The 24,719-nt window shown below is 37.4% G+C and overlaps 1 protein-coding gene across 2 annotated transcripts in view; it reads left to right on the top strand.

Annotated features, from left to right (window-relative positions):
• LOC110728741 (ATP-dependent zinc metalloprotease FTSH 12, chloroplastic-like) overlaps positions 1-24,719 on the top strand; it is a 35,009-nt gene that overhangs the window by 5,258 nt on the left and 5,032 nt on the right. For both annotated transcript variants that reach the window (XM_021908388.1, XM_021908389.1), the window contains 12 exons: positions 240-482; positions 571-711; positions 886-1,053; positions 1,809-1,921; positions 16,336-16,552; positions 18,382-18,453; positions 20,006-20,125; positions 20,201-20,317; positions 20,402-20,578; positions 21,220-21,339; positions 21,463-21,537; positions 23,759-23,866. In XM_021908388.1, coding sequence (XP_021764080.1) covers positions 240-482; positions 571-711; positions 886-1,053; positions 1,809-1,921; positions 16,336-16,552; positions 18,382-18,453; positions 20,006-20,125; positions 20,201-20,317; positions 20,402-20,578; positions 21,220-21,339; positions 21,463-21,537; positions 23,759-23,866 — 1,671 coding nt within the window. The remainder of the gene's footprint in view (positions 1-239; positions 483-570; positions 712-885; positions 1,054-1,808; positions 1,922-16,335; positions 16,553-18,381; positions 18,454-20,005; positions 20,126-20,200; positions 20,318-20,401; positions 20,579-21,219; positions 21,340-21,462; positions 21,538-23,758; positions 23,867-24,719) is intronic.

Genomic DNA, 24,719 nt, shown 5'->3' with positions numbered 1-24,719 from the left:
CACATTTCCTATATGAGCTGGATAGTATTTCGAAACACTAACTACTATTTTTATCTAATCACTTCGTATATGTTAGAAAAAAAATAATAATTTAAAAGTATACATTGCGACGAATCCAACAATATACTACTCTTACATAATAACATTTGTAATTTACTCCGTATATATTAGTTAATAATATATCCAAGTCAAATTACTAAATACCTCTTTATAATTAATCTTTTCCTCATGTTTGTTAGATTGACATCCCTCTTGATCCGTACTTGTTTGAGACAATATCAAATTCTGGGGTTGAGGTGGATCTTCTTCAGAAACGGCAAATCCATTATTTTCTGAAAGTTTTAATTGCGTTGTTACCTGGAATTCTGGTTTTGTGGTTTATGAGAGAGTCATTGATGCTTCTGCACATTGCTTCCAGCCGTTTTCTCTATAAGAAGTATAACCAGCTGTTTGACGTGGCATATGCAGAGAATTTTATTTTGGTAAATATTTGGATCCTGGTAATAGAGTGTTCCGACATTCTGTCTAGGCAGTTAGTTCATTAGCTGATTCCATCTGATCCTTTTGTAGCCTGTTGGCGAAGATGTTAAAACGAAGTCAATGTACAAAGAAGTAATATTAGGGGGTGATGTTTGGGATCTTCTCGATGAAATAATGGTTTACATGAGAAACCCTATGCAGTTCTTTGAAAGGGAGGTGCAATTTGTGAGGGTAATACTCTTGTCCATAATTAGTAGTTAGTTGAATTTTGTATTATCTATTTCAATTTTTGGCAATATTTCCAGCTCGTTCTGGATTTTAGTCTTTTACAATGGAACTCGTGATTTTATTATCTTATATCATGTGCGGATGATGTATAAGTGATTTTTCATGTTTCTGTGGCAGGGTATTCTTCTTTCAGGACCTCCAGGTACTGGTAAAACACTATTTGCTAGAACACTATCAAAGGAAAGTGGTTTGCCTTTTGTGTTCGCTTCAGGTGCAGAGTTTACCGACAGTGAGAAAAGTGGCGCTGCAAGGATCAACGAAATATTTTCAATAGCACGAAGAAATGTAATTGTCACTCTTGTTGGTTACATTTTCTTATTTTCTTAAAGAAAGATTTGCTTGGTTCTTTATGACATTACAATAGATAAAAGGTTGCAACAGTTGAGTGGTTACTTGTTATCCATGTTTAGCCATTCAGTGGTGTTGGGATTGAAGTGGGACTGTGGGACAGGGAGTTGCACGTCAAGCCCTCTTCAAGTGTTTCTTAGGCTGATAGAGCCATATCTTTGGTGTCTTATGTGGTCTCATGCCCTAGCAACCTTTCGTAATTCATCACTATTTGATGTACAATGTAATTAAATGCAATGTTCTTCCCTATTTTGAAGAGGACTTCTTGTCATTTTCCATTGCAAAGTGAGTTTTATACTTTTCTTTCCATAGCAAAACTTTTTTTTCCCTCTTCAAATGAAACTTTATGTGTATAGTACACTAATTGATGGTGCATTTGTTGGATGTAAATTAAACTACAATGTCTAATGCAACATGAGTCTGAATTAATAGAATACAGCCTACGTAGGACAGGCTTACTATTGTGTATGTGTATCTATGTTTTTTTTTTTTTTTTTTTTTAATTTATATTATTTTTTTTAAAGCTCCTTGCAGTAGCTAGATTTTGTTTTGTTTTTGTGTATTTCTATTTTTTAAATTTTTTTTCCTGGTAAGACATTAAATGCCTGCTATGTATTTTTGAATTCAAATCTTGTAATTAGTTGATGAATTGATGTCAATTTTTCTTTTTCTTTTTCGTTTTTTTTTTGTAGGCTCCGTCATTTGTTTTCATTGATGAAATTGATGCCATAGCAGGAAGGCATGCTAGGAATGATCCTCGAAGAAGAGCTACGTTTGAGGCCTTAATTTCTCAGCTGGATGGAGAGTAAGGCACTGATTTTTTGCTTGCTTCTACTGCATCATCAAATTTCTTTGTTGCTGAGCTAAATACTGTTCCTGTAAACAAACTGACATACTATTGGAAAATATACACATTGCAAAATTGAATAGCAAAACTAAACTAATCAACAGTTTCATCATCAACGTTGTATGCAAAATATACTCATACTTGTCCAAAATCAAATCAAACAAACAACAAGTAATTCAATCAAATATCAAGAATCAAAAACTAAAATTGCATTATAGAGTAAGAATTCTTACAAAACTTTGATCAAAATCAAAGAGGAAGAAGATTGAAAGTAGCATTCATCAAATTCACCAAGTTACTCTCTCTAGAATCTAAGAACAAAAGTTTCCCCAATTTGAGCTTCTCTCTCTAAAAATCCAATTTGAGCTTCCCTCTCTAAAAATGAAGAAATTCTATATAGTAAATCTAATAAAGGAGGAGTTAGTTAAACGTCCAAAAAAAACTCCAATAGGCGCGCCCTCTCCTCTACATGCGCGGCCGCAATGAAATGGGTACGGAACAAGGGGAGGAAGGGGAGGAAGGCTGGCGACCGCACCTCCCACTTGCACGGCTGCGCCACAGCCTGTCGCCCTCGTGCGCGCTTGCGCATGGGAGCAAGGCACTTCCTTCTCGTGTATCCGCTGATGCTCCCGTGCGCTCCACTTGATGCATGGTTGGGGTGGCAGTCTCCGAAGGTCTTCACGGTGGGTTCAACACCGATTTTGATGCCCACGCAGCATGAGAGCGCGGCCTTGAAGACTTGGCTTTTGCACTCCTTCACTTTTGAGCTTCAAGGGAAGGAACCGGCTTGCACTTTAAGCCTTGCAAATCCCAAGAGAAGTTCATTTAGTTCCTTAGATGTCTCCATTCTCTTGAAATCGAAGCAAAACAAACAAATAAAAGAGAAAAAGCAAAATAAACCAAGAAATGCAAGAAAATGGGAAAACAACTTAGGAAAACACAAACTAGAGAAATATTAAGTAAAATTAAAGAAAAATAGATAAAAGAGATATGAAAGCAATCAAAATTCATCCTAAAAGAAGCTAAATGAGTGCCATAAATGACACTCATCAATAGGAAAGAAAAGAAATAAACCTACCCTCAATTCCCTACTCTAGCTGGGTGTAGAGTGAGTTCACAATTCTCTTTTGAGTATATTGTTTAAGAAACTCTTTCATTAGCCTTTCTCTTTTCGGTCTTTTCCCCACCTCATCCTCCTTAGTAGGGATGTCAATGGGGCCGGGGGGGCGGATGTTGGCCTTCCTATCCTCATCCCCACCTAAAATTTTCATCCCATCCCCCATCCCCAACCCCGTAGCGGGTCTAAAATTCATCCCCATCTTCGCTCCGGCGGGTACAATTCCAAAAGCATCCCCGCCTCACCCCCCACTTGGATATCCATCCCCACTAAATCCCTACATAAGACCCGCCTAATCACCACCTCCCTATACACAATCCAACATAATTAATATTGATTCCAAAAAAAAAAACATATTGTTAATATTACACGCTTTTTTAGTTATAATATTACTATACTAATTATTATATCTACTATTTTATTTTACATAATTTTTTTATATAAAATAGTATAAAAGTATATAATTTTGTTTTTAAAAATATATATGTGGGTGTGAGGTGGGGGTGAGGTGTGTACAATGTAACATTCACCCTCGCTGCATCACCCATGGCAGGTTTGATTTTTATCCCCATCCCCGCTCTACCACCCACCAAACCAGGACCCATCCCCGCCCCCGTTGGGGCGGGTCTCCTACTTGACCCACCCCACTAACATCCCTACTCCTTAGCTTTCATGTCGCCGTACACCTTTAATCGCTACCCCTACTGCCTTCAATTACCCTCTTCACTACCACTGCCAAGGTCTATGATTTGACCTTGGGTGGTTCAATTGAAGATCAATTATACCAATCCGTATCACTGACATCTTAAATTTCGGTGGTGTGGTAAGTTAATTTTCTATTTAATCTTGTTCTCTCTCTCTCTCTCTCACACACACACACACACACACACACGCACGCACACACACACTTGTGCTGTGTGGGGTGAGAGACTTGCGGTAGGTTATAGAAGTGGTTTTTTGTTTTTAAATAGTAGTTTTGGTGGCGGCTGCTTTTGAAGTATTCTGGTTGGAAGTTAGTTCGGTGGTTGTCAAAACCTTGTGATTTGCGGTGATTGGGAGGAGGAAGTGTAATAGACTGTATTTAATTACAATGAATTTGGACTGAACTGATTCAGTTAATGGAAGAAGGGCTGATTTTTCATTTCATTAGTCAAAGGATTACAAAGGATAGTTTATTAGCTTGAGGTTACAAATCTCCAAGCCACTTTAGGTAGCCACTCTCTTGTGTTTGCCTTACAAATTTCTGGATGCCTTCTACAATGACTAAACTATTTTACTTATACAAGATTACTAGAGGTCAAAGCTGACTTTAAGGTTTACATGTGACTTACTTAAACACAAATTGGAAAACCATTAAAAACATAATAGAAGCAGGCTGCTTTCTTTCCTTCTTCTATATTAACTTTGTCTTCTACTTAATTGGAGTCTTCAAATCTCGAAATGCTCTAAGGTGTTGCTGCCCTTTGTTGTTCTTGGTGCCTTCCTGCTCTCCTAGTGTAGACCCGAGGATACGGTTGACCCGGATCCATCACATTACTCCCCGCCACAAGTTTCACCTTGTCCTCAAGGTGGAAGGACGGAAAGCGATCATTCATAGCCACTTAATAAGGACTTCCAGCACCACCTTGTTGCCTCCCCTTTTCTTGTGGACATTCAAAACGGCTTCTGGTTCCGCCAATAATCCGCCAATAATTCGGGTATAGTGGGGCTGGTGGGTCGATCACCGATCATCCTCTTCAAGTGCGACACATGGAAAGTAGGGTGGAGCTTACAGGACGCCGGCAGGCTTGCTTGGTGTTTAGCTACTAAGCTATGCGGGTCATCAGCAATAGACTGCATTAGTGAAGGAAATATAGCATCAAAGGGCGCTTATCCTGCTAATCGTGGGTCTTGGTAAGTACCTGACAGAGTGAAAGGCTTGGAACTTAACTCAATGCTGGGTTGACTGCAGAGAAGCTTTGTACGCGGCCACCTGCCCACCTCTGGAGAATCTTGAAAGGACCATAAAATCATGTGGCCAACTTCTCAAAGGGACGTCGTGCCAAGGATTTCTGCCGATAAGGTTGGAGCTTCAGAAATACCATCTCTCCTACTCCGAAGCTTTCATCTTTACTATGCTTATCAGGCCTTCATCAGCATACAATCCCGTTCCAGCAATTGTTCTTCCAAGGACCCCACCGGTGTTTGACCTTCCATAACTTAAGCGGAGGACGACCGTAAACCACTTGAAACAGAGTGGTTTTAGTGGCTGAGTGGGGAGACGTGTTATACGCGTACTCCGCCCAAGGAAGCCACATCGCCCATGTCTTCGGTTGTGTAGACGTGAAACATCTCAGATACGCCTCTAACCCCTTGTTGACGATTTCCGACTGCCAGTCCGTCTGCGGATGGTAGGAAGTACTCCTCTTCAATTGCGTCCCCTGTACCCGAAACAATTCCGGCCAAAAGTTACTCATAGAAATTCGATCTCGATCGGATACAATCGACGAAGGGAACTCGTGGGGCCGCACTATTTCCCGTGTGAAGATGCCGACACTCTTCTCGCTGGGTGCTTGACTCCAATAAAATGGCCATATTTCGAAAAACGGTCCACCACTACTAGGATGACATCCACACCTTTCGAAAGCGGTAGCCCTTCTACAAAATCCATTGAAACATCTTCCCACACCGCCGTTGGTATGGGTAGTGGTTGGAGAAGTCCCGCCGGTTGCCTCTGCGAGGCTTTGTTTCGTTGACAGACGTCACATCCCCTCACATAATCGCCTATGGATCGGCGCATCCCCACCCGTACCATTCTGTCGCCGCCCGTAGGTAGGTCTTAACCTCTCTGTCGTGGCCGCCGGTAGGGGAATCGTGGTACTCATGGAGCAACTGGAGAATCACCTTAGCTGACTTAGGTAACACTATTTGACTTGTATACAACACCCTGTCTTCTGCCAAAGTAAAGCCATTGGGCCCTTGGCCAAAGTCTCAAGGCCCTTCTTAATTTCTGCCAACCAAGGATCCCTTGCAAGTACCCCTTCTAATTCCTTCCAATCAATTTCTTGTGTACAACACATCAATTTTAATTCGCCACCCACTCGTGACAGCGCATCCGCCACCCGGCTGGAGGCCCCGGGTCGGTATTGAACCTCGAAATCAAAACCCACTAGTTTACGCATCCACTTTTGGTGGTCACTTCCCACCTCTCTTTGTCGAGTGATGTAGCGTAAACTTTGTTGGTCAGTTCTAACCACAAAGTGTCTCCCTAACAAGTAATGCCTCCAATTCACGATTGCTAAACAAATTGCATGAGTTTCTTCTTGTATATGGACTTGGATAGGGCCCGAACCCCTAAGAGTTTGCTATAGTAAGCAATTGGGCGATTCTCTTGCATCTAACACGTCCCCTAACCCATAGCCCGAGGCATCGGTCTCAAGATTGAACAATTTATGAAAATCGGGCATTGCTAGTACCGGAGGGGTTGTCATGGCCACCTTTAACCTTTCAAAGGCTTGGGCCGCTTCATCGGACCACCCAAACGCATCTTTCTTGAGTTGTGATGCAAGTGGACCGACCACTTGAGCATAATGGGCCACGAACTTTTGGTAGTAGCCCGTTAAACCCAAAAATCCTCTTAATTCCCGCAAATTTCGTGGGCTAGCCCAACTGATTATAGCCTTGATCTTTTCTTGATCCATGGCTACTCCTTGACTTGAGATTACATGGCCTAAATAAGCCACCTCATGCTTCCCAAACTCACATTTCTTATGCTAGCCCAACTGAGATCTTTTCTTGATCCATGGCTACTCCCTGACTTGAGATTACATGGCCTAAATAAGCCACCTCATGCTTCCCAAACTCACATTTCTTATAATTAGCATATAATTCATGCTCTGCCAGCTTTTTGAGAACTTGTTGCAAGTGCACTTGATGTTCCTCTTCACTCTTGCTATAAACAAGAATGTCATCAAAGAATACTAGAACGAACTTTCTCAAAAATGGTCGAAAGATATCGTTCATTAGCGATTGAAAAGTGGTCGGGGCGTTAGTTAGCTCGAATGGCATCACAAGGAACTCATAATGTTCCTCATGAGTCCGAAAGGCCGTCTTGTTGGTATCTTGGGCCTTGACTCGAATTTGATGATAGCCAGACTTCAAGTCCAACTTAGAGAAGATGACCGCCCCATGTAGCTCATCCAACAACTCGTCTATTACCAATATCGGGTATTTGTCCGGTACCGTTTCCTTGCTGAGGGTGCGGTAATCTACACAAAACCACCACGATCCATCTTTCTTCTTGACAAGCAAAACCGAGCTCGAAAACGGACTAGTTGAGGGCTTGATAATACCGGCTTCCAACATTTCTCGAATTAATTTTTCAATCATCTTTTGTATTTGTGGATATCGATACGGTCTCACGCTAACGGGGTCGCTGCCTTCCTTCAAAATGATTGAGTGTTCGTGGCCTCTTGATGGTGGGAGTCCCGTAGGCATGTTAAAGACTTTAGCAAATTGCTCCAAAGTGGACTTCAAAAATTCTGGTGGGTTGGCCTTGGAATTGGGCCCAACTTCTCCTTCTGGCCCAACTTCCATTTGTTCTACTTGATTTATTTCCACCAACAGCTCATTCCTTTCCTTGCCCAAAATTCGAAACATGGCCTTAAGTGAGATCTTGTCCGTTTCCAACAAGGCATCTCCGATGAGTTTCACGGGTACGCCGGCCACCGTGAACTTCATTTCGTGAGTCTTCCAGTTCGTAGTGACGGTCCCAAGCTTTTCTAACCATTGCACCCCGAGTATCACATCGGCATTTCCTAGCCCAAGTGGTAGAAAGTCTTCCACCACGGTTATACCACCTTCCAACCATACTTTCACCGCTTAACACATCCCTTTTCCTTTCACAATCCATTACCTAAGGATACTCCGAACTCGTCCCCCTCCGTTATGGGAATTTTCATTGCTTCCACCACCGCCATCGAGATAAAGTTATGGGTTGCTCTCGGATCAATCATCACCACTATGACCCGCCCCTTCACCTTTCCTAACAATTTCATCGTCTTTGGGTTTAAAATGCTAACCACCGAGCAAAGTGAGACTCCTAATGAAGGCTCATCATCTTTTAATTCGAGCTCAACATCTCCTCCTTCCTCAAACTCCTCCTCTTCTTCATTCTCGACCAATAACACACTCAATTCCTTTCCGTTTACACCGGTGTCCCATGCCCCAACGTTCGTCACAACGGAAACAAAGTCCCTTGGTTCGTTTGTCTAGCAATTCACTCTCCGTGAGCCTTCTCGGACCTGTGCTCGATCTTTGGGGTTGCTGGGTTGGAGTGGGTAGACCAACACTAGCAGATCCTTGGGACTCAGGGGCCCTTGCCCAACTCAAACTAGAACCCCCATTTGGCAGCCCATACGATTGTATGAGGCCCTCGCTGCTTCGGCCCACTGATTGCGACCGGGCTAGGCCAAAAATTGCTTGGTCCAGCATTCCAAGGCCCACACTCTTTCCGCCATTTAATCCTTCTTGCTAAGTCCATTGCTTTCTCCAAACTCCCAAGACTCAACAACCTCAATTTGGCCTTAATCTCATCCTTCAGCCCATTCACGAATTGTCCTAGCATTAAGCTTTCCGGAATATCCTCGTGGGGAAAAGCGAGTTCGATGAATTTCAGGCGGTATTCCTCCACCGTCGTCGTTTGTTCGACGGCCAACATTGTTTATGGAGGCTGCCGTCGTTCGAAGGTCGGAACTCCCTCAACAATCGGTCCGTGAGATCCACCCATCCTCCCAACGGCCTCCTCTTATTTTTCCAATGAAACCACTGTAAAGCGGCCCGTCCATTGCAACCACGGCGGTCGACACCTTGTCCTCCTCCGACAACTAATAAAAATCGAAATACATTGTCGCGCGCATCACCCGATTGTTATGATCCTTTCCTTCAAATGTCGGCATCTCAAGCTTTTTGTGCTTCCAACAGTTATCTCCACCACCATTAAACTATTCACCGTCGAGCCACCCTCTGGGTTCTCTCCTCTTCCATTCAGGCATGCCAAATCTCTCTAGGGGTTCTCACCTCGTTTTCGCTATGATTTTCGTTGTTGACCTCACTGGAATGGTCAGTTGCAATGGGGGAGGTGGCGGAGGTGGCTGTGGTCGGGGTTGTGTGGCCGAGGCCAGGGCGGCGCGCATCTCCTCCCTCAACTTCTCCAGCTCCTTCGCCGCCAAGTGGCCTGAACCTCATGGTCTTTTCGGAAGCGGTCGACCCGCCCTTCGAGTCTGACTCTGTCTTTCTCCGGCCGTTTTCGCTCCGCTTAAAATAAAAAACGTGTAGTGTTCGGTGATGTTGTTCTGGGTGTCAGCCATGGCTCAGCTCACCGCTTCAGCCACTGCTCGACCAATGGAAGCGTGGAAGCGTCCTGGTCTCCTTGAGTTTCTCATCCACCGCGTCTGACTGTCCCGCCATGATCGACCGCTATGATACCAAGTTGTAATAGACTGTATTTAATTACAATGAATTTGGACTGAAGTGATTCAATTAATGGAAGAAGGGCTGATTTTTCATTTAATTAGTCAAAGGATTACAAAGGATAGTTTAGTAGCTTGAGGCTATAAATCTCCAAGCCACTTTAGGTAGCCACTCTCTTGTTTTTGCCTTACACATTTCAAGACGCCTTCTACAATGACTAAACTATTTTACTTATACAAGATTACTGGAGGTCAAAGCTGACTTTAAGGTTTACATGTGACTTACTTAAACACAAATGGAAAAACCATTAAAAACATAATAGAAGTAGAGCTGCTTTCTTTCCTTCTTCTCTTCTTAATTAACTTTGTCTTCTACTTAATTGGAGTCTTCAAATCTCGAAATGCTCTAAGGTGTTGCTGCCCTTTGTTGTTCTTGGTGCCTTCCTGCTCTCCTAGTGTAGACTCGAGAATATGGTTGACCGGATCCATCACAGGAAGGTGGTTGTGGTGGTTGATCTAAGGTAGAGAAAAGGTTGTAGTTGGTGGTGTAATTGATTAAAATGGATAGGCTACATGTTTTTGGATCGGTGGTGGTGATAAGGAAGTTTGTGAAGGAGATGTTAGTATTAGTGCTTTATGGCCATGTGTGCTTAGGTTGGTTGAGGCATGGAGAACATGATGTTGGGTAAGTTATGTTGAATGTTTGACTTTATGGGGGGGGGAAGAAAGATGAAGGATTCCAAGTCAATTATGTTGAATGTTGGACTTTATTGGGGGACGGGGGGCGAGGGAATAAGTTTGGAGGAGTTTGGAAAGTGCTTAAAATGAAAAACACCGAAAAAGGCCAACCCAACAACATTTATGAGCATCTTGGGACTTATTTAGTGTGTGTGGGGTGGGGGGAGGAAAGATCGAGGCTTCCAAGTTAATCAAGTATTTGGTGGAAGGGGGCGAGGGAATAAGTTTTGAGGAGTTTGGAAGGAGCTTAAAATGAAAAGAACCGGAAAAAGGCCAACGAAACAACACTTATGAGCATCAGGGTACTTATTTTTTCTTTCCCTTTCCTTTATTTCCCCTTTTAAATAAAACCCTTATGTGTGTTGCCTTATAGTGGGGGTGAAAGATCATATTTTAAGGATTTCTCTTGGTATATTACATGGATAATCCGCAATCTTCCGGGATACAATGGGACCTTCATAAAGTTGATCATTATGAATGTTATGAGTCTATGACAAATTTGATTGGGAAGTCCAATGGAAAAAAGGAGATTCATTAGCCTTTTTTTTTTTTTTTTTTTTTTTTTTTTTTGGAATCAGTAAAAATTATATAACAAGCTCTAGAACAGGAGATCCCTATGAGAATTTAGGAATCCGACACTTCAACAGAATTTAAATATTTTGAATGGAATGATTTTGAATATCGATTCTAGTCCAACAAATAAAAAAAGAAGTGCAGTAATACCCCCTAAAGGGACTACTTAAGTATAGTGTATTTTGTATCGTTTTGGCGGCATTGCCGAGTGGTAAAGTGGAGGACTACAAATCCTTGTTCCCCATCTCAAATCCGAGTGTCTAGCAAAATTCATTGAGTGTCCTAAGCATCCCTATTTTCTCAATGTATATGCAACTAAGTCCCAAATTTATTTAGATTGAAGAAAAACTCTTGTAGTAGCTTATTTGGGCTGCGGGGTGCTGTAGTTTAATATTGTTATAGATTTTGAGATAATAAAGTAAAACTTTTACATTTCTTATAAAATTTGATGTAATAGTATTTTAATTTAATATCAATACTATATTAGAAGCAACATTTATCATCATCCGACTTTGATTGTAATGTGTGACATTCTCTTATCTATTGGCCAAACGAGTGCTAGTCTTGTGCAAGATTTGCATCTTTGAGTGTTCCTAATGGGTACGGGCAAGAGAGTCAATATAATGTAGATGAGACTTTCATTAGTGCGTTAGTTTTACTCATTTTTTTTTTCTAAGCAACACACTAGCTATATTTAAACATGGGTTTGACTGTTAATATCTTTGATTTGTAAAAGTCCTTTCCCCCACCTATGTGTAAAAGTCCTCCACTCCCACTTTAAATGTTACTTCTCCCTTCAACAATTGATCCAACTTATCAATTGATACTTGAGTGTGCTTTGAGTACCTGAGCAGGTTTTCATCGGTCTGTGATACATCATTGATTGAAACGTATGATGTCCAACATGGTTATAAATATTGTGCTCTATACAATTCCCGAGTTTGTAAATATACTCTCCCAAACAGCTCAGCTTAATAAACAACTAATTTCGAATAAACTTGTGTATAGAAACAGTATGACAACCTAGTTTTTGCATCATCTGGTAGAAATACCCCCTTATTGACATCTTAGTCGTGAACTCAACTGCATTCTCAAGTAGGCTATTTCCAAGCTTAATTAGTAAGATTTTCTTCGAGTTGCGTCCTTCCAGTGTTACTAGCAAGAAAAATATTGTCTATTGGGCCAAAGGCTCATTATTTTCTAGTTGTCCATTTCCTTTCTCAACTACCACATTGATGCTTTTTGTTGGTTTCTCTCGGTCCGAGTCGTCTGACATTTGTATGGCCAGAATGTTCAACACTCTCTTATTAGTCACTAGTTTGCTAAAGTGCTAAAGAATATTAAATTTGGTGTAAAGACAATAAGCTGTCTGCTGAATTTGTGACTTTGAGTGTGTCCATTCACTAGTTGGCAAAAGTGAGATTCTGGCTGTCTAGCGGATATTTTACTAGTGTCTCCAATTTGTATACATCAAGGCGAAAATAAATATGGATGTCCGTTGATGTAAAATAATAGTCTGACTAAAAGGATAACCCTTGCTGGCTAAAGTGCTAATGGAAATTAAGTTTGGTGTGAAGGTTTATGATTGTCAATAAGTAATAGATTCAAGCCAGATACAAATAATCTAACACACACAAGCCAATTTGGGGAAGAAAGACAGATTTTTTTTATTCAAGTTCAAGCCAAAAGTTTTCTTACAAATAGTGGGTTTAGCCCACAAATCTCCTACGGTAACTTTAGGCTACCAGCCTCTACTAAAATTCACTCACAAATTGCCTGCCTATCTCAGTGCTCTCTTCCTTTTATATATTTACATCACACATCCCAAAGATGATTCTAGTGCCTGCTTCATTTGTCTTCTGGCGCTGCTGTCATTTGCTCATTCTCTGCTGCTGCCAGGTCAGTGGTTCTCTTGAGTGTGGTCTGTTGTTGTTTTGACTGCTCTGTTCCTGCTGTGAGACCGTTGCCACTTGCTTTGGTGCCTCTCCTCTTCCTAGAATATGTGAGGACCACTTCGGGGTATCAAGGTGAATTACACAATTACCCCACTGATGGTTTTTGACTTTTCGTGATACTGTTAAACTTCCTACAGCTCGTTGCTTGTACGCTCTGCACGACTGCACATGATTTCTTATAGCTAGGAAACTTAAGTAGGCCTCTGCCAAGGTTCTGCATGGACATAGTACCCAACATCCATGGGTTAGAGACATAGGTAACACCATAACATTAAAACTTGGGTAATTTGTATGTGAGGCAGATTCATGGTTTTGAACAACTTCGTGTGGGCTCATTTTTCTTCATGAAGGTTTCGATTTGGTTCTGGCAGTTGAAATATTATGAATGCATCAACTCCAATAAATACTCCGTCTCCAAAAAAATTCGACCCTTTTGGCCTAATTTTAGTCCCAATATGATCGATCCATTTGCATTAAGATACCCACCAATTTACAACAATATTTGTGCAAAATTAGCTTCCCCATATAAAATTTTGTTTTTTCATGTACTTTTATTATTTTCTCTCTCTACTTTTTTACAAACCCCATGTAAATTTATCTTTCCAAAATACTTTTTCTTCTTTTTATTTAACTTTATTAATACCCGCGAAATTAACCCAAAAAGGTCGTTCTTTCGGGGACGGAGGGAGTAGTTAACTGTAATTCTTTTTTGCTGATTAGATGAGATTTTAAAATTTTATCTGAAAAGAACTAAAAACAGGCAGCAACACTTGGAATATGTCTTGTTTTATTCATAATGTAACACCCCAATAATTCTCTCTTTAAACATGTGAGGACCCTGAACAATATTCAAGAGAACTACTCAAGCGAACTACTGGCGTGCTACCGCCACGTGTTCAAACGTTAAGGCTTTATTAGAAATTAGCAGCGGAAAAACTAACTCAGTTATAAATAAGTTTCAAAACCAACAAATAAAACCAAATTAAGTGATACAAGATGGAACCATTAAGGCCCTTATTCAAAACCCCACAAAAGTAGAAAATAAATAAAACCAGAGTTTAAATAAATTCAAACTTATGAAAAGAAATAAACTGCGAATAATAACAAACTCTCTACTCAAAATCCCACAACCCTGCGTATGTAACAACCTGTGGTTAATCTGCTCCCCAATATTACAAGTGTAAAAATTGGATCGTCACAGGGTCATTGAAAGGCGAAGGCCATGACCAAAGAAAGACACACACAAAAACACACAATCAGCAAAGCTGAGTACATACAAGCTGCGAAATAAATTAAGAAATACCTATCATGCTACTAATAATCAAGCATAAGCATCATTAAATCATAGACTCAACACATGACTCAAATATCAAATTTATTAAGACTTCACTAGTTGATATTAACTAACTCATTTATTTATTTAATAGGATTTAACAATAAACAAGGTTGTCCAACCCATGTTCCATTTGGAACATCAATAAAAGAAAAACCCCATGCCTCCTTTCCAACGACCACGGGCGCGACTCCGTGACCGTAATTAGTATGAGATCTCACCTAACTCCTAGTTTTGAAAAATATTTGAAATAGGGGACTCGTAGATCAAACGGCCTCGATAAAAGTATACGGCTAATACCCCGTGTACTCCTGATTGTCATTACTCCAGAAGTGCACCAATCTAGAGTTTTATTGCTCATCCATCTTGCACTTTACGTGATTTACAGGTTTAGACTTGGTGATGACTCATATGCAAACAATACAATCAATCCAATATCAATTCAATCAAGTAAAACAACTTTCCAATTTCAATTCTTGTTTTTAGTGACAAGCAACATTTATTATTTATTCCATTAACTACCTCGGTGTATAAACACCTTGAGTGCATAAGCCACCCCAAAACCTTAACCTCGTCTTATAAGACTTGAATTCTTCCGTTACTCATCCTATTTCAATAATCATGAATGAGTAATAAATAAATCATTCCACAAATCACATACCTTTGCCTCTAAGCGCACCTTGCATAATTAGAGCACAAATAATTCTTGTAATATAAAATAGTGCACGTCATACGAAATTCACAATGTATAACCAAACAATTTAACTCAGTCATCCCTATACATGATACTAAGTTCTCAATCCGTTCTTAAACATGCACCTAAAAACAAGGTTTCGTAACTTGTACGTACCTTGAACAAACGAATTAGTATGCCACTTTACTAACTAGAAATCACCTTCAATAAACTCCTCTCCTAAACCAAATAATAACATCTCAATCAATACCCAATCAATCAAATTTACAGCAATACTGACTTACTTTAAAACCTTCAAAATCAAAATCAAACAACACTTTAAAACCTTCCCTTTAGTTAAAATTAAAGGCTTATATATAGTTTTTTAAATTTTCTTCATAAAAACCTTAAAATACACTTTTATACATGAAATTACAGCAATTTTAAAGTTTAATAAAAATCTTAAAATTATTTTGAAACCCCTAATAATCTCCCTTTTTAATGGGTGATTAAGCCCTTTTTATAAAACATCAAAAGTAGTACTTAGAAACTAATTCCAGCACTTAAAACTTCAATAAAAACATATATTTATGCTTAATTAACTTTAAACATAATTAATTTTATTAATCAATCTCAAGGATAATATTTTAAGTATAAAAAAACTTCGTTAAAATAAAAAACTGTCCGAAAATCATAATTAGAAGCTGAATTTGGCCACGAGAGGGTGGTGCTCTCTACCCAAGGTAGTGAGTCTTTCTTAAAACGTTGATTCCACATGGAAAACACTACTTTTTTGTCAAAATCGGATGAGTTCAGAACCTGATCGGGATTAAAACGAGATTAATATTAATGAACGGAAATTTGAATATTAAAACACGAATTTATATGTTCAAAATAATGTGGAATTAAGTTAAACTAATCATTAGTTATAATCACCAAAATTTCAAAACATCATTACTATAAAAGCCCTAACTCAATTGTTCATAAAAACCCTAAAATCATGATTTTCAATAATTAAAAACCCTAGGTTATAAAATTTACAAAATCTGAAAATTATGACACTTATGAAATTATCAAATTTAATCATCAAAATATAATTTGATACTAATTAAATTAATTTCAAACAATAAAATCAAAACCCATAAATCAATAATTATAATTATACAAATTAATAAAACAAAGGAGAAAATAAGACTAACCTTTTTGTGTGGGAAATTTTTGGGGATTCATGGGGTATTTATAGGAGACAATTGTAGGGTAAATAGAAAGATTGGGCCTCATAAAAATAATGGGTCAATTAAGTAAACAAATGAGTTAGGCTTGTTTGATTGGACATAAATTGTAGAATAAAGGTGCATAAAATAATTTGTTCAAATAATTTTCGACCCAGATTAATAATTTGAAACTTTTGAAATTAAATTCCGGAAAATAACAAATAAATATTATAAATAAAATAAAATTCCATTTATAAAATATTTAATTAATACGGGGGATTACACATAATGTATGTAACTATTTGTTTTATGTTTTGCAGCAAAGTGAAGACTGGGGTTGACCGGTTCTCTCTTAGACAAGCAGTTATTTTCATCTGCGCAACTAACAGGCCAGATGAATTAGACATAGAATTTGTTCGTGCTGGACGAATAGACCGTCGTTTGTACATTGGATTGCCCGATGCAAAGCAGCGTGTGCAAATCTTTGGGGTGCATAGTTCAGGGAAGCAGCTGGCTGAAGATGTTGACTTTGGAAAGGTAAGTGAATTTATGAGATTCATTCGTTACGACCAGGATGAGTCAGTTAAGTATCAAGAAAGCTTCAACAACCAATAGTGAAATTTGTTGATTTTACAAGCTGAATTCATTTTGTGATGTTAATAATGCTAAGCTGTTTCAGATAACGGGTGTAACTTTTCAAATGTGAACTAGCTTTGTTGGGATTATGCAAAGGATGTGGCAAATATATTGCGTTTGATGTTAGTTTTTTTATGCAAATTTTATTGTGGTGGATCTGAAAGTTACCTTTGTGGTTTGTCGTATCCATTATACTCAGTTTTAATTTTTTTTTTTTTATTTCGTTTTGAGAGTTCTTTTTTTTTTATTTTTTAATTTTTTTAATATTCTTACTTTTGCTTTATTCCTTTTATAGTAAAGAATATTTCCACTTTTATCATTTCTTAGCTATGTTACTTGGACTCGGGTACCCATGTCCAACATAGGTACGTGTCCAAGCGTCCGACTCGGTTATTTTGTGAAAAAATTCCATGATTTTGAACTAAAAGTGAAGTGTCTGGGCGTCATACCCATGTCCGAATGTCAAGGGTCCGACACCGATACGTGAGGTGAAATGAAGAGTCCGAGTAACATAGCTTCTTAGCCCACCAAATGTTCTACATCAAACTATATTATAATTAAAAAAAGGAAATAAATAATCCCTCCTTTGCTTGGATTCCCAAACAATCCCACCTTTGACATGGATCTTCTTTTAAAGATCCATGTAACCTACAATCACTTAAAACAGGTTAAAATGTGTGTGTGTGTGTTTTTTAATCTCTTTCCTTCTACCTCCCAACCCCCTTTCATGGCTACCTACCACAATAACCACCACAGCTCCACCCACTGCCGCCTGAAATGGAATCACATCCAACCCCAAAACCCCTGAACCAGTAGCTCAATCACTAATCCCAAAACCTCCCCCCAACCAGCACGAAATCCCCTGCCACGCCACAAAAACTCTTAATAACAACCTCGAAATCCCAACCCTGATCCCGAGAAAACCCCTTCCGACGCCGGAAAACCACCTAACTATCCGGAGACCCATAACCCCTACCCCTATCCCCGAAAACTCCCTTGCCCACACAGACAACCCTATTCTCCACCAAAAACACCAACCCCGAAACACCCACCTTCAAAACCGGAAAACATCACCCCCAACCCCCACCTCATCCTCCCCTTTTCCCTTTTTCGCTGCTCTGATCTGATTGAACCCGTATGACATTAGTTCATGGCTAAGTGGAAGAAAGAGACGGGGTTGGGGTTGTGAGGGAAGGCGAGGATGTGGATGTGGAGGGGAAGCAGTGGTTGTTCAAGCCAGAGGTGGCGCAGGGGTGGGGAATGGGTGGCTTGATTTTTTTTAAAACAAAACTATTTTTTTTAATTATTGAAAAGAAAACCCCATTGAAAATCGACACGTGGCATATAACTTAAGTTAACCGGTTGCCAACGGGTCTTGGATCTTTAAAAGAAGATCCATGTCAAAGGTGGGATTGTTTTGGAATATTCGTGAGGTGGGATTATATATTTCTATTTTTCCTATTATAATATCAATGTTTCTCAACAAATTTCTTTGTCCTATGTTAAAAGTAAAAAAAAGGGACCCACTTTCAACTTAGTACTTCATGTTATATGAATAATAAATACGAAGATAAAATAAAGAACATAGGGAGTACCACTTTAAACTACTTATACTTATTTTTATCCTACAAAAAAGATCTATATATCATTTTAACCTGTGGTATTATTTCATTGCCTAGCTGTCTAAATTGTGGGTACTAGTATACCTCTGATTTAATTTCATTCCACAGCTTGTCTTTCGCACCGTTGGCTATTCTGGGGCTGATATCCGAAATCTTGTCAATGAAGCAGGAATTATGTCTGTAAGTTATTAACTATTTATTTATTTTATGCATGTGGTGTTCATATCACTTCATATTTATGTTGCATTTATTTTTACTCCATTTCCTACAAGTTAATTTTAGTAGCACAAAGTCTTGGAGTTCCTATATAACTAAGCATGTGTTAATGTGTTCTTAAACCTATCTTCTTAAGTTTTCAGTTCAAATTACATAGCGAAATCAAGTTTAGTTTCAAAGTAGCAACAATAATGGGTGGGTTCTATATAGATGTGTGTATTCCTTCCAATCGGTCCAACCATGTCTAATAAGCTCTAATAAGTTCCACTAATTTAATAGGTATACTAAATGTCAAATAATATTCCCTCCTTACCTTTTTATTTGTCCCATTTCTTTTTTTCATAGTTTATGATGCACATATTTGAATATCAATCCCTTCAAATAATTTTTTTATATTTATAAATTTTGTGTTAAGATTAATCTAACAAGATTCCACATGAATATGTTTGTTTTTATATTTATTAAAAATTGTTCATACTCTATATCTAAAGTTTCTCTCCTAAAATTGAAGATTCTAAATGGGGACAAATAAAAATTAATGGAGGAATTATATTAATAGTACCATTATAGTTATATGGATATTTTCCTTTATCTTAAATGCACGTGATGCGTGCGTTTGTATATTAAAGGTGTTTTTCGCCCAACTGTTACTACAACTTCGATATTACATAATTACTAATACAGCTTCAGTGTCTTCCTTACAATCTTTCAAACGTAATTTCAAAGTTTAGAGGCCTTCTTGTATGGTCTTATATGAAATTTCGTAAATGCATAGTTTTTGTTTTTTTGTTTTTTCCCAAGGGGAAGAAAAATTTCATTAATAATTAGCCTCTACCATAATAATGCATAGGGGTAAATATCCCTTCACATGGTAATATTAGTTGTATTTTACATGATTTGATATTATTCTCCCATGTATTTTTTTTATTTTTTTATTTTTTTTATTTTTGGAATAATGCAAATATGGTGACTAATGTGTACTTTATTTATATCTTAATTGTCCGAATTTCCTTCTAAAGCATTATTGTGGTAATATTTTAGAAACTAACATAATTAGAAAAAAAAAAAACAGTTATTATGTATTTAAAAACTAAAAACCGAGATGAATGTAACAAGATCCCACATGACTATGTTTTGAAGTGCAAAAAATCTATAAATTGTTATTTCCATTTTTAACGGGTTCTCTTAAGGTTCCAAATGGGACAAACAATAAAAAACAGAGTGAGTTATAAGGAAATATATACATTATATTAATTGATTGATTCTTATAAATAAAAAAGCTCTTTTTTTTTTTATCATGATTCATCTTATGGCCAGATATGAATCAAGAACTCAAGACACATCATCTTGGTAATGAGGGTGGCTTATTAGCAATTTCATGTTCTTTCTTTCTCTGTGTGTCTGTCTTCAGTCGTACTCTCTCTGAGTGTGCGCGCATCCGAATATTTCTTGTGTATGCAGCTTTTAGACTTTTATATTAGCCTTTCATTTCAATCACTGACAAAATGGCATGCAGGTGAGGAAAGGGCATTCTATGATTTCCCAACAAGACATTGTTGATGTCTTAGACAAGCAATTACTGGAGGGTATGGGTGTGTTGCTCACCGAGGAGGAGCAACAAAAATGTGAACAAAGTGTAAGTTTTAGCATGTTGTCGAGCTATTACCAGTAGATGGTTTTCTTGGATAAAAGCTGACATGTTGTATCATAGGTATCACTTGAAAAAAAGAGTCTGCTAGCTGTGCATGAAGCTGGTCATGTAGTATTAGCTCATCTATTTCCAAGATTTGATTGGCATGCTTTTTCTCAGCTATTGCCCGGTGGTAAGGTAGGAGTTTGAATAAGTCATTTGGGTGAAATTTTGATTTTTGTGATTCTTAGTATCCGATCTAATATCTCTTAACATGGACAGGAAACAGCTATATCTGTCTTTTATCCAAGGGAAGATATGGTGGACCAAGGATACACAACATTTGGTTACATGATGATGCAAATGATTGTGGCTCATGGAGGCCGATGTGCTGAGCGCATTGTATATGGTGATGATGTAACTGATGGAGGAAAAGATGATCTAGAAAAGATCACAAAGGTTATAGCTTACAGATTATTGTTTAGGTGTAGTCATGGTTTGGTATGGTATCTTATAATATACTTCAATAACAAAAAAAAAAAAAAAACAAAAAAAAAAAAAAAAGATGATCTGCCTAATGTCTTTTAACTAAGAGGGATTTACCTCCTAAATTCTTCCTTTGTTTCCTCCCTTTTGTTGTGACCATACGTGATCTTAAAATTTTACATTTTTCAGTCTTCCATGTTCTTTCCTGCCCAGCACCCTTGTACTCACTCCCTGTCCCTCTGTTCTCTCTCCGTCTTTTCCTCTGGCGGATTTGGTTTTCCTAAAAAAAAAATTAGAAACTAGAGGGCATGTCTCTATAATATTTTGAAAAGTTTTTGATTTTTTTTTTTTAAATTTTTTATGCTGCAACTTTCTGTTGGAATCTTCATGATGATATTATATTTTTCATCTTCTGCCTTCCTTACACACAATCCTGCTTGTGTGCTCCCTGTTCCTTTGCCTGATTCTCCTAAACACTTGACAAGTTTGATGTTGCTTGTGCTCCCCCTTTCCCCATTTGTTAATCTCCTTTATGCGTGGTTAAGTGCTTATGTTCTATTATATTGCTTCAATATATGTTTACAAATTTTATTTGTACGAATTGCTTTGTTCAGATTGCTAGGGAGATGGTTATTAGCCCAAGAAATGCTAGGTTAGGATTAACAGCATTAACAAAAAAAATTGGTCTTGTGGACCATCCAGATAATCCAGATGGTGAATTGTTACGATACAAGGTTTGCTTTCTTTAAAGTTTTTATACTTTTGTTTACTTTTATTTTATTTTATACGGAGTAATTTTTAAAATCAATAATTTATTGTCATTTTCAATTTTACTGACTCATTGTACTATTTGATAGTGGGATGATCCACATGTAATTCCTGCAGAGATGACGCTTGAAATATCTGAACTCTTCACTCGAGAATTAACAAGGGTATTTATTTATTTTTCTCTATAAAAATTCTTAATACTATTAATTTAATACAAAAGTTGTTCTAATTAATATCATTGACTTTTATGCTATTTTTTTTAACAATACAAAAATAATCCGTATATGTTCTCGATGGTGTTACTTTATATAACCTCCGTCCTCTAACAATTGTCTTGTATACTATTTTGGTTGGTACTCAAATCATTATCCTAACCTAACTCACTCCAACTATGTGATGTGACCCCTACCACTAATTATTACTCCCTATGTTTTTAAAAACTTACTCTGTTTCTACTTTTTGCACTATTCAGTTGTCCTACTTTGACTAATGTTTGTGATTTATACATAAGAAAAAAATATATATAGTCTTGTGGGTATTTGTTGGAATCATCTCAATGCATAGATTATCAATTTTCAATTGTTAGAATTTATACTTATTGATAATTAAATGTATTATTGATCAATGATTAGCGTCAGCATACGTGTCGAGGAGAAATGGAGCAAGTATTAAAAAACGGAGGGAGTATCTTACTCTATTTCTTCACATTTCATCTGATATGGACTCCACCACAAACTGTTTCTTCTTTAATTAAATTTTTATGACTACTTTTTACTTATCTACCAAACAAATCTATGCTACATAATTGTATGTGCATAACCTAACATTATGATAATTAAAAAATATTGAATGTTCGAGTAATTTTTCAAGAGTCTAGATAGCCCACATAAGCATGTCATGTTATAATATTACTCCCTTTGTTTCTAACAGTTTTTAGGTTGAGCAGTGATTTTCTCATAAAAATTACTGTCAAATTAAGAACATATAGAGACCGATGGATTAATTTCATATAGAAATTAATAACGTAATAAAAGAGTTTGATGATTTTGAAAAGACTTTAATAAGAAAAATGATTTTCTATAAATCATTACAAATAACTATGTTTTGTAAAATCAAATATAACTTGTAGTACATCTATATACCATTAGAAAAATTTGTGAAATGATATATAAATAAGATCCATATGTAGTATATCTTTTTTTTCAAAAATTAAAACTATGTTTTGATCAATATATGGGCGTGTGAACTTTAAATTTAAATTCACTTTTTGTATGTATGAGAGAAACTTTGTTGGAACATAAAGAGACAACTATATAAGTTATTTTAACTTAGTTCATGTGCAATTAATTAGGGGTTAAATCAATGAAAAACTCCCACTATTGTTTTGATCTTTCTACTTATTGTAGGAATAGAAACCAAGAAAATAAAGAGTTAGTGGATATGAGCGCCCCCCCCCCCCCCCCCCCTTTTATTTATTTATTTACTTTGCTAGTAAGAGAGAGAGAGAGTTGTCTAGAGTCTAGACACATTGATATTATTATATAGTAGTACAAATTAAACGGGAAATTGTATTTTGTGAATTGAGATATGGTGTGTTAAATTCATTTTTCTGATTTTTAAACTAAGGGAAATTAAATTTGAGGCAGGATTAGACCTTTTGTTTGTTTATTATTGAAATAAGGTAGTAATTGTATGATTATAAAGGAACAATGTTAATTTGGCCTTTTCCATTGTTTAGGAGGGTTAACAATGAGGTTTTTTTAAGAGGAACAGTTGTGGGAAGGGCTGTGAGAATTTTTTGGCTTCTATAAGAACAAAATGAAATGCATAGATTGAAAGAGGAAAAATGTCATCCTTATAGACTTCCTCCTTTTTTAGATGCATAATTTGCAAAAACACGGACGCCTAGACAGTTTTTGGAGATGAGAGAGATTGAGAGAGAGAAAAAAGAGGACCCATGTGATATGAGAGAGATGGAGAGAATTTAATAATTTAAAAGGAAAGTGATGCATCTAAAAAAAACGGATGAAGTATATATAGATAAAAAGAGAGAATGTAGTGGGATAAGGAGAGTTAACAAAGAGAATTTCATTTGCCAAGAATGAATAAACTATAAGTAGGAAGATTAAAAAGGTAAATGAATACATGGTGTTATATATATGGGCTTGGCGACAACCATCATCAAGAGAGAAAGGTCCACTTCACAAAGCCAAAAGAAGTTCCACCTTAATATTATGTGGCAATAAGGGAAGTCATTGATGGAGTAGAGGAGGGTGTATAAGTGTATTCTCTCTTGTAGTTTGAATTTTCCCAACTTGATGTTTGTTCATTATTGACATGTTTATTCACTTTTCATACTCTCGTATAATTGGACCTATTTGACAGTACATTGAAGAGACTGAAGAACTGGCAATGAAGGGCTTGAAGGAAAATAGACATATACTTGATGCGATTTCCAGGGAGCTGCTGGAAAAATCCAGAATCACCGGATTAGTAAGTTTTACTTGTTTCTACAAAATCTGATGTTTGAAAGGTTATTGAGTTTCTTAAAATCTTAAATACAACTAATACTTTCTTCAAAAAACAAACTTGTAAAATCATTATTTAATTCCAACGGGTTCCTACAATGTCCGGCAGCCTGGCACGCTTTTGTAGGCTTTATGGAGCATTGGTCGTTCCCTTAAATTCAAGTGATAAAATACATCAGTAACTGTTTACTTTTGGGAAAAATCTTAGATTGATATGGTGGGTTTTTTTTTTTTTCATAGTGACCTTACTTTTGATAACTGGCCACCACCCAACCAGCCAATCCAATAATCAACACACCTTACTGTCACCATTGCTGCCATCATATCCCCCGTCTTAGATTATTGCTTTTCATCAGAAGTCCAATATAGCAGAGGAAGGGGGTTGAAAAAGAAGTGAGAGAGAGGGGGAAAGAGAGAGAGTTCATTGAGGAAATTATTTATTTGTCTTTTTTTTTTTTTTTTTTTTTTTTTTTTTTTTGACTTGTGTTTTGAAACTTCCACGATAAAATTTTTTGCAAAACTGGAGGTTAGCATCTGGAGTTTCCTAAAAAGTTAAATTACTTAATGGAATTTTGATGTAATTTGCTTAGGTCACAAATTCATGTTAAGCTAAACACAGGATTACCATGGAAATGAAAATATAATTTCCACGATAAACTGAAGCTCACCATCTATAATTCCACTTTATTTTTTGTTTGTTAGTTTTGTGGATTGAAAAGAGGGAAACCTTTAATAGGGTCCTAGCTATTCACTGTTGTATCCCCCCTACTCCTCTTTCTTGGCTTTTTAAAAGTATTTTTACTACAGTAAACGAGTGA

The sequence above is a fragment of the Chenopodium quinoa genome, unplaced genomic scaffold, assembly GCF_001683475.1.
Source record: "Chenopodium quinoa cultivar QQ74 unplaced genomic scaffold, ASM168347v1, whole genome shotgun sequence".
In the NCBI taxonomy this organism is placed as follows: domain Eukaryota; kingdom Viridiplantae; phylum Streptophyta; class Magnoliopsida; order Caryophyllales; family Amaranthaceae; genus Chenopodium; species Chenopodium quinoa.
Note: the sequence above shows the minus strand (reverse complement) of the source record. Positions and strands in the feature narration are given on the sequence as shown.